This window comes from Plenodomus lingam (genome assembly GCF_022343315.1).
Source record: "Plenodomus lingam strain CAN1 chromosome Unknown contig_9, whole genome shotgun sequence".
Lineage (NCBI taxonomy): Eukaryota > Fungi > Ascomycota > Dothideomycetes > Pleosporales > Leptosphaeriaceae > Plenodomus > Plenodomus lingam.
In genome coordinates, this window is record NW_027093973.1 from 552516 (window position 1) to 567011 (window position 14496).

The 14496-nt window shown below is 48.0% G+C and overlaps 7 protein-coding genes across 7 annotated transcripts; 5 read left to right on the plus strand and 2 right to left on the minus strand.

Annotated features, from left to right (window-relative positions):
- Positions 1-86: 86 nt before the first annotated feature.
- On the plus strand, positions 87-398 carry IAQ61_010713 (uncharacterized protein; the record flags this gene model as incomplete). The annotated part of the gene is made up of 1 exon (XM_066098897.1): positions 87-398. The coding sequence occupies one exon, from the start codon at positions 87-89 to the stop codon at positions 396-398; it is 312 nt and encodes a 103-aa protein (XP_065951055.1).
- A 1283-nt stretch (positions 399-1681) lies between these two features.
- IAQ61_010714 (uncharacterized protein) lies at positions 1682-2730 on the plus strand (the record flags this gene model as incomplete). The annotated part of the gene is made up of 3 exons (XM_066098898.1): positions 1682-1739; positions 1801-2073; positions 2129-2730. 3 exons carry the CDS (start codon positions 1682-1684, stop codon positions 2728-2730), a joined length of 933 nt encoding a protein of 310 aa, XP_065951056.1.
- A 1553-nt stretch (positions 2731-4283) lies between these two features.
- Positions 4284-4805, plus strand: IAQ61_010715 (uncharacterized protein; the record flags this gene model as incomplete). Its single annotated transcript, XM_066098899.1, has 3 exons — positions 4284-4428; positions 4455-4635; positions 4760-4805. Coding segments are annotated over 3 exons (372 nt in total), but the record flags the coding sequence as incomplete, so codon positions are not given.
- A 967-nt stretch (positions 4806-5772) lies between these two features.
- MFS2 (MFS siderochrome iron transporter 1) lies at positions 5773-7047 on the minus strand (the record flags this gene model as incomplete). The annotated part of the gene is made up of 1 exon (XM_003834677.2): positions 5773-7047. The coding sequence occupies one exon, from the start codon at positions 7045-7047 to the stop codon at positions 5773-5775; it is 1275 nt and encodes a 424-aa protein (XP_003834725.2).
- Positions 7048-7078: 31 nt separating this feature from the next.
- On the minus strand, positions 7079-7363 carry IAQ61_010717 (uncharacterized protein; the record flags this gene model as incomplete). The annotated part of the gene is made up of 1 exon (XM_066098900.1): positions 7079-7363. One exon carries the CDS (start codon positions 7361-7363, stop codon positions 7079-7081), a length of 285 nt encoding a protein of 94 aa, XP_065951058.1.
- Positions 7364-8688: 1325 nt separating this feature from the next.
- Positions 8689-10273, plus strand: ALA1_2 (Alanine--tRNA ligase; the record flags this gene model as incomplete). Its single annotated transcript, XM_066098901.1, has 3 exons — positions 8689-8713; positions 8935-9044; positions 9464-10273. The coding sequence occupies 3 exons, from the start codon at positions 8689-8691 to the stop codon at positions 10271-10273; spliced, it is 945 nt and encodes a 314-aa protein (XP_065951059.1).
- A 26-nt stretch (positions 10274-10299) lies between these two features.
- On the plus strand, positions 10300-12503 carry IAQ61_010719 (uncharacterized protein; the record flags this gene model as incomplete). Its single annotated transcript, XM_066098902.1, has 2 exons — positions 10300-10343; positions 11249-12503. The coding sequence occupies 2 exons, from the start codon at positions 10300-10302 to the stop codon at positions 12501-12503; spliced, it is 1299 nt and encodes a 432-aa protein (XP_065951060.1).
- Positions 12504-14496: the final 1993 nt, after the last annotated feature.

Here is a 14496-nt window from a genome sequence, read left to right on the forward strand (position 1 = left end):
CAACGCTTACACACGGCAGGAAGGAAGCCGGATCATGCAAGCGCAGATTCCAATCCTTGGCAAACGACTCGATATTTTCAACGAAAATGAATGGCACACAAAAAGCTCTAGACGGCTTGAATGAGCATGTTGGTATTGCTGGGCTCAATGGCGTTGCTGTAAGTGAGTTGGGTGTAGACGATTCACTGGGAACAAGACCATTTGGTATATCACTATATGATAGGATTGGCTCTCTCACACCCCATCAGAAAAAAGACTCTAGTATACAGGTCTCCGCGCAATGGTATTCACCAGGGCCGCTACAGGGTGATGGCATCACATTTGAAATAGATCACTCACAAGCATCAACATACAGCAGGCAAAATGCGAAGAGGAGGTTTGAGGGCCAGATGTTGTGATTGGTATTCGGACATTTCGATACACTAGGCTAAAAGGGGTATCGCGCTCTCCAGCGAGTGCTGAAACACGTGATATCGTTTGAAATGACCACTGGCGTCTCCTGTTGTTCCTAGTTGAGATATGCTGATGCCTCCGTCTGCTGGAGCTATGTGTCTTTCAAATCCCTACAAGACTGTAAGTTCTCTGCGAAATTCCCAACTAGTTACCTTGTCTGATACATGGCCGCTTAGTCGTCCACAATCCATCAGAGATCTGCAGGGTGAAAATGCACAGCACAGTAGTTTCTATCTAGCTTCGTTTGATCAAGGGCGCGGGAGTTGAAAGAGGTGTCCGGGCACACGTTCATCATTGATCCAGATGGAAGCGCGATATTGAGTTGAGTTGGTAGAGTCTAGTGGGGCGATGAGGCTGTGATTGGTCAGCCGTGGATCGGACCCTGTGGCGACGTCATACCTCGGAGATATTTGTTCCCTTCATCAACATTCTAGATGTCAATCAGTATAGTACTCTACTACTCTATGGGGGAGCCTCATTATACTTTGGGATCCGGAGTTGCTCCTTCACGGTCCAGCCAGTGGACGAGAGACTGGGGTCCGCTGACATTTGCCGATCATGAGGTGTGCGTGTGTCCGGTCTTCTGGCATTGGCGGTCCCACGCTACATCGTCATACCGGTACCACGACCATTGATGGCAAGGCAAGTCAGTCTGCGCAGTGCGCATCACAGTATAAGCAGCACGTACACACATACACACACACCGCCGGGCCCAAACAACCTCGACGAAGAAGACCCTGATCTCCCAACTACACAACATCTCCCGCGCAGTGTGCGGGGGATTGGCACGGCCTAATTCATGCACGGCCAGTGGGGTGTTCAGCCCGGCTATGGCTTGCGTCTTGGTGGGCCTGTCTGCGGGACCATCTCTGCACAATGATGGCAACACCCCTCGTCGCAGCCCAGTTGAGGCATGCCACGCCAACACGAAGCCCTTGACGGTACCAAACAGCCCCGCTTGGGACGCTTGAATCGAATGTACACTACGCGATGCGGCTATTGGGCTGACAGGTCCCATGACGACACAGGGCGCTGAGCACGCAGGGGGGGAGAGTAGCACGCAGCAGTCATGCTAGAGTACTAGGACTCGGCTTTAAGTGTCAGATGTTCGCCTGACATTATCATTACAAAGTGCTTGACTGTTCCCTGATCACATCTCATCTCAACTCTTGTTTACCACACAGTACACACACAGACACATACACACATCCCCAACACCAACACCAACATGGGCAGACGGGATCGCTCGCCAGATTTGCCTCCCCCTCCTCCTATGGGTAAGCAATGTACGTCCACCTCTTTTGGCTTCTGCCTAGTAGTCACGGATCGCTAATGGATGCATAGCAGACCCGACCTACCACTTTGACAATTATGAAAATGGAAAGCCAAAATGGGCGCCTGGAGTAGACCACCAGCGCGACTATCGCGACTATCGCAACAGTCGACGGGACCACCGCCGTTCACGCAGAGACGACGACCGACCTCCACGACCCCCACCCCCGCCAAGCATGGATGCTCCTCCACCACGACCAATGCCACCCCCAGGCATGGATGCACCCCCACCACCCCCTCCAGGAATGGCTGCTCCACCACCCGGAGCTCCACCACCGCCTTATCCGGGTATGTCTATCTTTGTCTCTTAGCTTCATGGACCCCTACCCTAACACCATCCCAGACAGTCGCGACTATGACCCTCGCCCACCAAAGCCCTACCGCAGCAGACGGGCCCCTTCCTACTCCGACTCTTCAGACTCTGAAGCCGATTACCCACCTCCCCGCCGCAGCCATCGACGCGAAGCACCACCACGAGACCGCGATCGTCGCCGCCGAGATCACGATTCCTACGACTCCTACGACGAACACTACCCCCCTCGTCGCCAACGCGACGAACCCCGTCCAAGCCGCGATGGCTACAAATCCGAAGGCTACAAGTCGGACCGCCGTCGCCGCGATCCCTACGCTAGCCGTCCTCGCGAGAAGCCCCGCCACGACGACCGAGATCGACGAGAAAGACATCGTGACGATCGCCGCGATGATCAGCGCTACGACGACATGTTTTCGAGCCCTCGCCGTGACAAGCGCGATCATTATCGTGACGAGGATCGCCATGGCAGCGGTGACCGGCGCAGGGGCGATGCCAGAGGCGCTGGGAAACCTGGACAGCCGGAGTGGCAGAGACAGGCTATTGCCATGTTCAAGGACTACGCGGTGCCGATTATCAAGAAGGAGGGCGTCAAGTATGTGCAGAAGCAGATGTCGGGCATGGGAAGGAGGTGAGCGAACTTCGGTAGGTTTCGGGTGTGATGTGGTTTTTTGAAATGTTCTTTTTCTTTCCTTTTGTTCTCTTTTTTCCTTGACATGCAGTGTATTTCCTTTGGTTCATACTATGGGCGGCTGTCTCTATTCCTTTTTTTTTTCATGTTTTCTTTCGGGACAGGGGGGTGGGGGGTGACTTGAAGGAGGTCAGGCTCGGTGTATACACTATAGACACGAAACCCAGTATTCCATCAATCCCAGTCATGACCCAATTACATCTTTCTCTCATCTACTTGACATTATCCACAAACCCCCGTGATACATATAACCTATCTAGCAAATACCTCGATTCCCTCTAAACATCGACAATTCGTCCTAATAGTTCAACTCCTCTAAACACTCTCGCCCCTCGCATACTGTTTTGGCATACGCAGATATTCCTTTTATATCCAGATATCCATTGAATAAAGAGATGACCAAGATATCTACCAGTATACTCCAATTCCCCCCAAACAAGCATAACAATATCCATAAATATTCTAATACCAACCTAATCCCCCAGGAAAAAAACTCACCTCCCACACTTATCCCACAAGTCCAACACCCTAGCTGAAATTCCTCAGTCTTGGTTTTGCGCGGATCTTTGGGTAATAGGGTGTGGAACTGTTTTAAATTATTTTGGGGTGTGATATCTCGTTGTGGGTATTTGTATACTATGTCGAAGGCGGTTCGGTGTTGATATGATTCTGCTAGGCACGCAGTGCTAAGGTGTTGAGGTGGTGTTTGTGTAAATCACACGTCCAAAAGTTCCAGCTCGAAATCACGTATAAGAAACAGTATTGACGCAGAAGGTATGATGACGGGAAAGGCTTCTGGGATACAAATTCCAATTTCTAGGATGAACAGAGTGTTTGGGATTGAATGTGCGTTGTGAAGCAGGTGACGAAGCTTGGAAGTGGGATTATTGAGATCTGCTTTCCGGCTAGTGGAGGGTTTTACCTCTGTGCGTTTATGATGAGGACGACTTATATCTTCTCCGGGCGCGAACTCGATCCTTCTGGGAACTCAAGATCCATGTGTCTGAAGTTTATCTAACTAATCTTGTCTCGCTTATTGACTGGCAGTTGATAGTAGTCTCGCCCATTTCTTTAAGAGCCTGCTTCTCCAAATTTCTACTAGTTGAGGAGGACTATGCGTTTTGTACTACTGCGTTACATTAACTATTGCCAACTTATGGGGAAATGAATGCGGACGGCAAATAATATGCCAAGTATGAGTTAAAAGAAAGCAAATCTAGCAAAGACATATAAATTACACAGCACAGTTGAAACTAATCATGCATATAGAGCCTTACGTATACTATTACTTATAGAAGAGCTCCTTATGGTGTGTAGAGAGATCTTAGAAGAAGGCCAATGCTTTTTTAAGCCTGTCTTGTTAAGATCTCCAAGGTATGGAACGATCTAGGCTTTGAAAATTATGCTTAATTAGTTTTAGCTAGGATGATTTACAAAGACGTAAGTAATAGTTTAAGGAATATTGTGGTTATTATACAATACACAAACCAGTCATAGAGATACTGGGCGCTAGTATTCAAGGCTAGATTCAACCTCAGATTGATTTTGCAACAGCAGCAACAGAACAAGATATTGTTCCAAGAGTTCATGGACAGGAGCACACAATCTGAAGACACAGCTCAAGGAGGGCAATACACACATGGTACGGACAAGAGAAACGCTGGGTAGAGCCTACCGCTACCAAAGACGGACCGCAGAGGCTATTACAGTACATGAAGAAGTTCTGGCAGCGCAAATTGAGCCCGTCGGAAATAATAATTGTCAAAGACTCTAGGAGTATTCAGGTATGTCAGGGTGTCTACGGGGCCAAGGCAGATGCTCTGAGGCTTTTCAACCGCATGTCGATGCTGTAGACGGTCGCACAAGGACCTTGGGAAAGCCTCATACTAAAAAGCTCTGGTAAATCAGTAACTTTAGCTTGATCGTATCTTTGTGCGGACATATTAATGATGCAAAAGATTTCTTCGATGAAGACTTGCACGGTTACGATCTGAGTCTTGGATGAGCCCACGAATATAACATGTGTACGCTGAGAATAGAGGTCGAAAGGACCGGTTTAAAGTGGTCCCGTATCAACAAGGACTATTCGTACATATAGCAAGGCCGAGCAAGCGATGAACTGGATCAAGGAAAGGCCGACTCCATCTTGTCTCTGGCACAAAGGGCATAATTCAAGGATGAAATGATGGTATAGTTGCTGCGTAGTGCGTGACCTCCTGGGATCTGGCGGATTGGTATGCATTGGATCATTTGTTTCACCATCGGAAATCCATTAGTAGCCACAGCTACGCAACGGGTTGTCGCCCACGAGAGCCGCCACGGCAGCGACAGACGTAATAGTAGCTCCAACAAAGGAGACGTAGCACTTCGAAGACTGTAGATAGCCAAGCATAACTTAGCATCAACTTTGCCAGCCTTTGCGAAAATATCATGTTGTCCATAAACTATACCATCAAGCAACCTTGTGATGCTCACAGCGAAGTCGTCAATTGAGTTCTGGTATATATATGATCAAAGCAGCATTTTCTTCCATTTACGAACATAGGACACTGGAAACTGGTATATTAGTCCGCCTCGCCGTTCATCAAGGTACCGGTTTTGGTATCTGGTTGATTTGCGAGGATAAGGTCTGCGTAAACAATTACGTGTATCTAGGCCACACACCATAGCTACGGACGTTTTAACCACTCAAGTAACTCTCGTCAGTATTAAATATAGTGATTGGTTGTTCTATAAAGTGACTAATACCAGCTGATTCCCAGCTCCCTGCAACTCTAATACATTATCTTCAAAGCCATAGGTCGCGTTCGCTGAGGACGACCAACTTCGATAGGGAATACCAGGATTGACAGAGCATGTCATTTCCCACGGGTAAGCAATAGCGGCGGGATTAACCCTTAATAGCAAGGAATACGAATATGAGTATGCTAATAGATATAGTAGTAGAATGCGGTAGAGTTTGTGATTCTGCTTGCCGTCACGTCCCTCAATAACTCGAATCTCGTCTGGCTCTCAACGTTGCACCGTAGCGCCACAGTATGCCCGTAGCCGGCAACGTGATACCGATGGACAAAAACGCCATCAGACTGTTGCCCCACCCGTATCCCAAAGTCTTATACATCTCGTCCGAGAATAATGGAAATGCAAACGCGAGCAGACTCCTGAGCACCTGGGTTGCAGCCGATGCCGAGCTAATGTGTTCGGGGTACGCATCCATGACATAGGCATGCAAGGTGGTATCGAATATTTGCATACCGAGGGCCAGCAAAGCAGCACCCACGTCGACAACAAGCCAGTAGAGGTGGTATTGCGCCGCCCAGCCGTAAAGCAGGAAGCCTATGGGGGTGAAGAAGACGCCTGGCAACAGAATTGGAATGCGCATCTCGGGTACACCCCCGTCGCCTGAGTGGCTTTTCATCCTTTTGTATACAAAGTCCATGAGTGGGCCACACAGCTGGGAGCCCAGTATCTCGCCAATGCAGATGGCAATGTAGTGCAGGCCAGACGTGGCGACGGATTCCCCGTACGCGGAGATATGTAGTGAAGAAAAACTGGCCAACGCAAAATATAACAAGCCGTAATTGATGCCTGCGAGGATGGCCTGGATCTGGATGATTGGATGAAACGCCAAGAGGCGCAGGGGACGGGATAAACTGCGGCGCAGCTTCCACATGGTCGAGCGGCCGGATTCGCGCATCTCGATGGTGGCGTGGTAGCGAGAGTTGCCAGTATCTTTGCGCAGTTTTTCAGCTCGCTTGCGAAGGAGAAAGGGGGCGTAACTCTCGTATAGCACGAGGAGTGAGATTGCCTCGAGAACAACCTGGAGAATGGTAGCAGACCAGAACATCCATCGCCAAGTGGAATACTCAACAATGAAGCCGCTAATTATGGGACCAATGGCGGCTCCAGTGAGTGGAATGAGCAAGTACAGGCTCACGGAGCGTCCTCTCTGTTCTGGAGGCCATACATCGCCGAGCACCCCGTATGCTAGACTGTATGCTGCACTCGCGCCAAAGCCAGCTAGCAGACGGGCGGCAATAAGCAGACCCTTTGAGTTCGCGAAGCCACAAACTAGATTCCACACTAGGAACCACACACTGGTAGCATGGAAGATGACCTTTCTGCCATAAATCTCTGACAGGGGGCCGATGAAAAGCGGTCCAAATGCTGATGCCAAGAGATAAACAGACAGCGCCATGAATGCCTCAGGCGTGGACATGTGTAGTTCAGATGTGATAGTGCTGATCGCAGGTGCCATCATCTGTGAAAACTGATCAACAATGACTTCGCAATCAGAGGGGGAGCATGACCGTTGAGACCATGATGCGGACAAAGGCCATGCCAGAGACAGCCGCCGTGACACCCCATTTGAGCTTCGTGGACCAGTTGAGCGGGTTACCAGCATCTTCGGCGTCAAATGTGACGAGGAAAGCCTCATCGCAGATGGCTCCATTGCTATTGGTAATATGCTTGCTTTGATCTTGACTTTGCTTCAGGGCGTATTTCTTGATATTTCGTATGTCCTCTTCGCTGTTGACGTGACGTTGTTGCACCACGCCTTCCGTACTGGTTTCCATGATTGTAGACAAGTGACTGGCGTGTACTAGATGGACAAAATCGCAAAAGAAACCTTGGCGCCTTTGTTGGTTATGATATATACGATATGGAATCGGAGTAATCGGACTAGAGCCGGCACAACAAGGATTACGTGACTGTATCCCCTCGCTTCGCTGAACTAACGCGGTTCCCTAGTAGATCATGTTGGCGCTAAACCTAAAGCAATAGATCGCTTCGGGAACAAGGAAAGTTAAAGTTCACCAACTCCGTCGTAAGAATAGATGCATACTCTTATTTGTACGGGAAAGGAGCGGGTAACCGGGTTCTAGAGCCCGCAGGCGGCACATACTTACCTGGTCATGTCCGACGCATGGGGCAACCTACTCGGACATCTGGTTGCGCTAAACTCATCACATAGTAACTGCTGTCAATCGGAATACACGGCGTGGAAGGGCATATAAATGGTGAAACGGGGTTTCCGCATGGCCAATCATCCACTCATATCCTGCCAACATAGCCACACGTTCCAAGGTACAGAGGTTCTTCAACTGCGTCTTCAGGGACTCGAACCTCTATTCAAGCCAGATCCCACATTGGGCCACTAATAGCGCATGGCGAAAGCTGTGGATGGAATGGCTGACTGCATCCAATGCAGGGGATGGGCGTTGCTTAACAGTTCTATCTGCGCCAACAATGTTTCAACCCGATCACTCTTTCGCTAGATTAGCAAGATCTAAACATCACTAAACCACTTGAGTAGCGATATTACCTAGCGTGCTGGCAGACGCGACTTTGTTTAGGAGACGAAGTATATTGTTAGTGAGCACATGCAAACCGAAAGAGTCGCCTTTAGAGCTGAGTGCCAGTTGCCAGATTAATCACCTCCGATATGTTCTTATCGCATACATAAGCTGTGTATTGGACAAAGCTTGCGTTTAGTATTAAATCATAACTGGCGTTCATAATCTTCCCAACCCAATGACGACTCAATCCGAAGCGCACCAGTCTAAATGTTTATCGAAGCTTCTTCATAGCAAAGTATTATACAATACTTCAATATATAAGCTGAAGAACTGTAAGGACAGCACCGACTATTTCACAAGCGCCTCGATAGTTGCCTGCCGGACGCTCCAGCCTTCATCCTCCAGCTGTGCTGCGATGCCTCGTAGCAACTCCTCTGTGAGATCGGTCTGGCCTCACCGTAGAGCGCCTCAGTCACTGCTAGTTAGGGATTTACGATAAAGATACTAAGCGTATAATATTGTTGGTAATTATTTAATATATATCCTAACTGTGTGGCTGTTTTTGATATTGTTGTGATGAAAAGTGCTGCTGGCGTTCTGCCATGATCGGGTCTCTGTTACCTACTGGTACACAAGGATAGACGTTACGTCCACATCAAGTCCTCCTCGTCTCACTTCGCTTTCTGCCTGCACTAGCCTGCTTCGCCACTCGACAATCCCCTCTATGTTGCAACCTTGACCTAATAGGATAAAAATAACAAAGCTTCCTACGAACGGGCCATTTCCCAATACCGGTACGTTCTTGATTAAATTACGTTTTGCACCCCACCTCGTCTTACCCTCCGGAGCTCTCGTCCCCATAAAGTCCATTACTGCTACTTCCAGCGCCGCTGTGAGTCATACCTCCTCAACAAGCTCGACGGGCCAAACACAAACTACATCTTCAACAAGCTCAACTGTATCAGTCGCTGTTATCCGCCGGCCCACCCGCTAGCACGCATCCACAATGGCAGACCAATGGCCTGCAAAGAAAGTGCGCGAGACCTTCCTTGACTTCTTCAAGCAGAGGCACCACAGTTTTGGTAATAACCCTGGTTTCTCTTGGGCTTGCACCTGTTAACATTTGTCTAAGTTCCACCCTCGTCTGCTGTACCCCACGCTGCTCTTCAGCAATGCTGGCATGGACTAAAATAAACCGATCTTTCTCGGAACGGTAGATCCTCATTCGTACTTTGCACAGTAGAAACGCTCCACAAACTCCCAGAAATGTATACGCGCAGGCGGAAAACACAACGATCTAGATGATGTTGGAAAGGACAGTTACCTCACACATTCTTCGAGATGCTGGGCAACTAGTCTTTTGGCGATTATTTCAAGAAGGAGGCGATTGGATATGCGTGGGAGCTGCTCACTGAGGTTTTCGGTCTCGATCCTAACAGAATCTACGTCACATACTTCGAGGGTTACGCACCAAGTGGACTTGGCCCAGACGACGAGGCCAAGGACCTGCTTCGCGAGATCGGCGTTGCTGATGATCACATCGTGGCGGGTAACATTAAGGATGACTTTCGGGAGATGGGAGACCAAGGTCCTTGTGGCCCTTGCATCGAACTTCACTATGAGTTGATCGGAGGCCGCAACGCTACGCACCTTGTCAACCAAGATGGTCCGGACGTCATAGAGATCTGGATTGACGTTTTCGTGCAGTACAACAGAGAAGCCGACAAATCTCTGCGATTACCCCCAAGCAAACATATCGACACCGGTCTAGGATTTGAACGCTTGCTATCCGTATTGCAAAACAAGACATCGAACTATGATACAGACCTCTTTACTCCTCTCTTCGACAAGATTCAAGAGGTTATAGGTGCTTGCTCGTACCGAGGACGGTTTGGCATCGAGGATACTGATGGGATCGACACCGCTTATCGCGCTGTTGCTGACCACGTGCGTACGAGTGTGTTCGCCATATCGGATGGGGTGATACCTAATAACGTCGGCCGCGGGTACATTGTACGAAGAACTGTGCGACGCGGTGCTGGCTATGGTAGAAAGTATCTGAATGCTGAGCTTGGGTCATTTTTTTCTAAAATCGTCCCTACTGTCATTGAGCATATGGGAGACACGTTCCCAGAGATTCGAAGAAAAGAAACAGAGTTCAAGGAGGTCTTGAACGAGGAAGAATAGGCTTTCGCACTCCGCGTGGACAGGCCATGTTCAACAAATATGTTCAGGCTTGTCAGTCTGAGGGTTCGAAGTACCTTCATGGAGCATACGTGTGGCGCCTATACGACATATATGGATTCCCGATCGACCTGACCAAGTTAATAGCTGAAGAGCAAGGCCTGCATATCAAGGACGAGGAAGTGTCTGCTGCCCAGGAAAACGCACGCGAGACTAGCAGGGGTGAAAAGAAGGTTAACTCTCAGACCACCGTTCACGATCTCGCTAGCATAGCACTACGGTACAAAACCGGTTTACAGTAGCCATATTTATCTAAAGTAGACTAAGAAGTGGTTTAGGTAGAAGAAGTAAACCTAAATAGGGTTTACTATACTATGTATTCCACTTTTACTTCTACTTCTATTAATCTACTAGTTTCCTACTAACTATCTAAGTATTTTACCACTCCTTTCTTTAATCTTCTTCACCACCTCTACCACCTCTATCACCACCTCTATCACCACCACCTCCACCACCTCTATCACCACCACCACCTCTATTATCACCACCTCCACCACCTCTATTATCACCACCTCCTATTAGTAAAACTATCATGACTTATTATTATGTCATATGTGCGTATAGCATGAAGCTAATCTTCTCTACCCCTTTTAGTCTTAGTTAGGTATTATAGCGTATAATAGAAATAAAACTACTTTTTATACTTAATTTAAACCCCTACTATAAAAGTAAACTACTACTTTAATAAAAGTAAACTACTACTTTAATAAAAGTAAACTACTACTTTAATAAAAGTAAACTACTACTTTAATAAAAGTAAACTACTACTTTAAACCTATTTACGGGTATACACGAGGTTAGTTTACACCTATATAGTAAACCCCTAGCGTACCATTCTACAGTAAACAATTTTTTACCGTAGTGTAGATAGGATAGATGACGTACCTACAACTAACGGCACAGCAAAATATCAAAAAGGAGTGATACAGGCGACACTCAAGGCCATCTACTTCAACAAAAAGTTTGTCAAAAGCACCTCGAAGTTCCTCAGGGTGAAGAGTTTGGTGTACTCCTCCACAAGACAAATTTCTACGCTAAGTCTGGGGGTCAGCAATTTGACACTGGACGCTTAGTCATTGATAATCTTGCAGAGCTTGATGTCAGAAACGTTCAATCCTACAAAGGATATGTGCTTCATACTGGCTTCTTGAAGTATGGTTCGTTGGCAGTGGGCGATGAGTTACTCGCCGAATACGACGAGTCGCGACGTCAACCAATTCGAATGAACCACACTGGAACGCACATTCTCAATTTTGCACTGCGGGAGGTCTTGGGGAAAGAGGTTGAGCAACATGGATCGCTCCTCGCACCGGAGAAGTTACGGTTCGATTTTTCCCACAAGACTGGTGTTATTGATGAGGAGTTAGAGCGGATTGAGGAAATCTCAGACAAGTACATCAAGGATGGAAAGTTGTTATTTGCGTCGGACGTTAATCTATCAACCGCGAGACGAAAACAAGGTGTGCGTGCTGTGCTTGGCGAGACGTGTCTTGACCCTGTTAGAGTTGTCTCCATCGGAATGCCTGTGGAAAATCTCGTCTCTGACGTTGCTTCCAAAGGTTGGTGGAAGTACAGTATCGAGTTCTGTGGAGGAACTCATGTCGAGCGAACTAGTGAAGTCCAAGAGCTTACCGTACTCGAAGAGTATGGCATTGCGAAGGGCATCCGACGAATCGTCGCCGTGACTGGTCAAGACGCCTTGGAAGCCCGACGCGTAGCTAGCTCTTTTGAAGCTGAGAGCCTTAATCCGATCGAGCACATGGCTTTCTCTTTCGAAAAAGAAAAGCGCGTCAAGGAAGCTCAACTTCAACTTGCGAGGATTGCTATCCCAACATTGACCAAGAAAGCGCTCACAAAGCGCCTCGAAAAAGTCGTCAAGACCACATTGAAAGAGCAGAAAGAGGTTCAGAGACATCAATTCAATGACGCCATTCAACTCGTGGATACACACTTTGAACAGAATAGCAATAGTGTTTCATTCGTCGCTAATCTCCCCTCCAAATCATCCGCCAGAACCATCTCTGCGGCAGTCAAGCACATATCTAACCAAAACTATGGCAAGAGTGTGTATTTAATCGGCGTCGACAGTGCCACAGAAAAAGTTGCTCACGGATGCTATGTTGCACCGGTAGGCTCTGCTCAAAGTTTTGTGAGAGACATATTGACTAGCTGAACTAACACGTATACCTACAGGAGCACTCATCCAAGGGCTTAAATGCAAACGAGTGGGTCGCGCAGGTCGCAGGTGCGCTAGGAGGTAAACAGGGGGCAAAGGGTCAACGAGCGTCGGGAGTGGTGGAGATGTGGGGAAAATATATGAAGTGGTGGGTGTTGCTATCGAGCACCTTGAAAAGCTGGGGCTCCATTGAGAGAGCTTGGCATGCAGGTACGAAGGTTGAACTAAACATGAATTCACTGGCATGTAGTGGTTCAGTATGTGGATTTATCGAGATGTCAGTGTACAGTACTACGGTTAAATCTACGTAGAAGTGCAGAAAACACGTAGAGACCTGGCGGCTTGCAGCCTTGTTTTGTACATCTAGCTTATGGCTGCCTCCTACCGGTACGTAGTAATATTTCTGCGTCGCCAAGAGGTGAATTCCTCACTCCGAGCGCCCGACATTCAGGCCTCTTATCCAAGAGCTTAAGGTCGAATTCAAGAAGAACACTAATCGAGCATGCCTTCACGACCATACTGCCAAGAGATTTTCACGGACAAGCACTGCGGCCGTACCCAATATGCATCGCTTGTGTCGACGCCATCGTAAATTGGTAGTTGTGCAAATCTTCCGGTGAGCTAGCGCGGGCGTCAGAAAATTGGAAGCCCTGGAATTCGTGGATTGAATTGTACAGCGAGGAATCGAGGGAGATCATGCTTGCCGGGATGATAAGGTGAGCTCCAGGTGGGAGAGCTAGACCGTTGGAGAGGGTACAGGGCTTGCAGACGGTGCGGCTGAATGTCAGTGAATTGAATTGTGTTGTCAATTTGAGACTAGATTGGGGTGGGTGGAGGAGGGACGTTCTGAGGTGGGCTGGATTCATGCACTCACACTCTTCCATGAAACTGTCCAGCTTGCCTGTATGCTTTGATACGTGAAATGCTCAAACACGAAAATTGTAACGACGAGAATGGCACGCGGCTGCCATAGGTCGGGTCCGAAGAACGTGTCAATGTTCTTAGACAATCACAGGCAATTCTGCTCAACTAGGGCATTGAAAAGGCTGAGAAAGATCTTCTGAAAATGTTTCACAAATATGAGCTCAAAGATGAAACGAGTTACGATCTTCTTATAAAGATGTATGGTGACACGGGATTCGACAGCCGCGAAAGATCCTAGATTGAGAAGCAAATCACTCGAATCTACAATCAGGACTTCAGATCAGGAAAAATTGACATGCGCAGCGCACTTTTGTCAAAACCATGTGCCTCTAGTAGTGATCTACCACAAGTTCCCATCCTTGAGCTAATTCTGACATTCTTCCCGCAATTCAGGGGCTTCGAAAGGGGATATGTTCGAGGCTCATTCGCGCGTGGCACTGCTGACTTTCAATCCGACATATATCTTCTCTGCGAGGTCTTGCCCCAAAGTTTTGCCTCGTTCATCAGTCAGGCTCATTCTTGCATCAAAAGCCAGCATTCAGCCGTTGCAGATACACTGTTAGATACCATTGCAAATGACTTTGGCGGCATCAGTTTTATATACATGCTCGAAGTCGATGGCAACTTTTTCCAGCTCGACCTCTATGTTACCTACCAGGGAAGACCATGGAGTGAGGTCTGCGGAACTTACAGACGAGAGATCTTTCGCCAGGACTACCTATAATATGACGCGGAAAAGAAAGTAGCTTTTCTCTACCGTCCACATGAGGAAATAGTCGATCAGCAACTCAAACAAATGCGGGACGTCAAGCCTTCCGTAGGCGACATGTCGCTGGAGCTCAAGTCTTGGATGTAATGCTGAAGAATTTTCTCACACATGGTGACGATTTCGTGGCCAGCAGCGAATGTAACATGTGGAGAAATTGCTTCATCAAGCTGATTCGTCGGAAGTAGGATGTTGAATTTTGAGATTTTGGCTTCAATAATTTCAAGCGACTAGCTGTACAGGTTGGCGATGGAGGCGTCCTTAAGGGCACTTTTAAGAAGACTATAGTCGTCAAAAGAA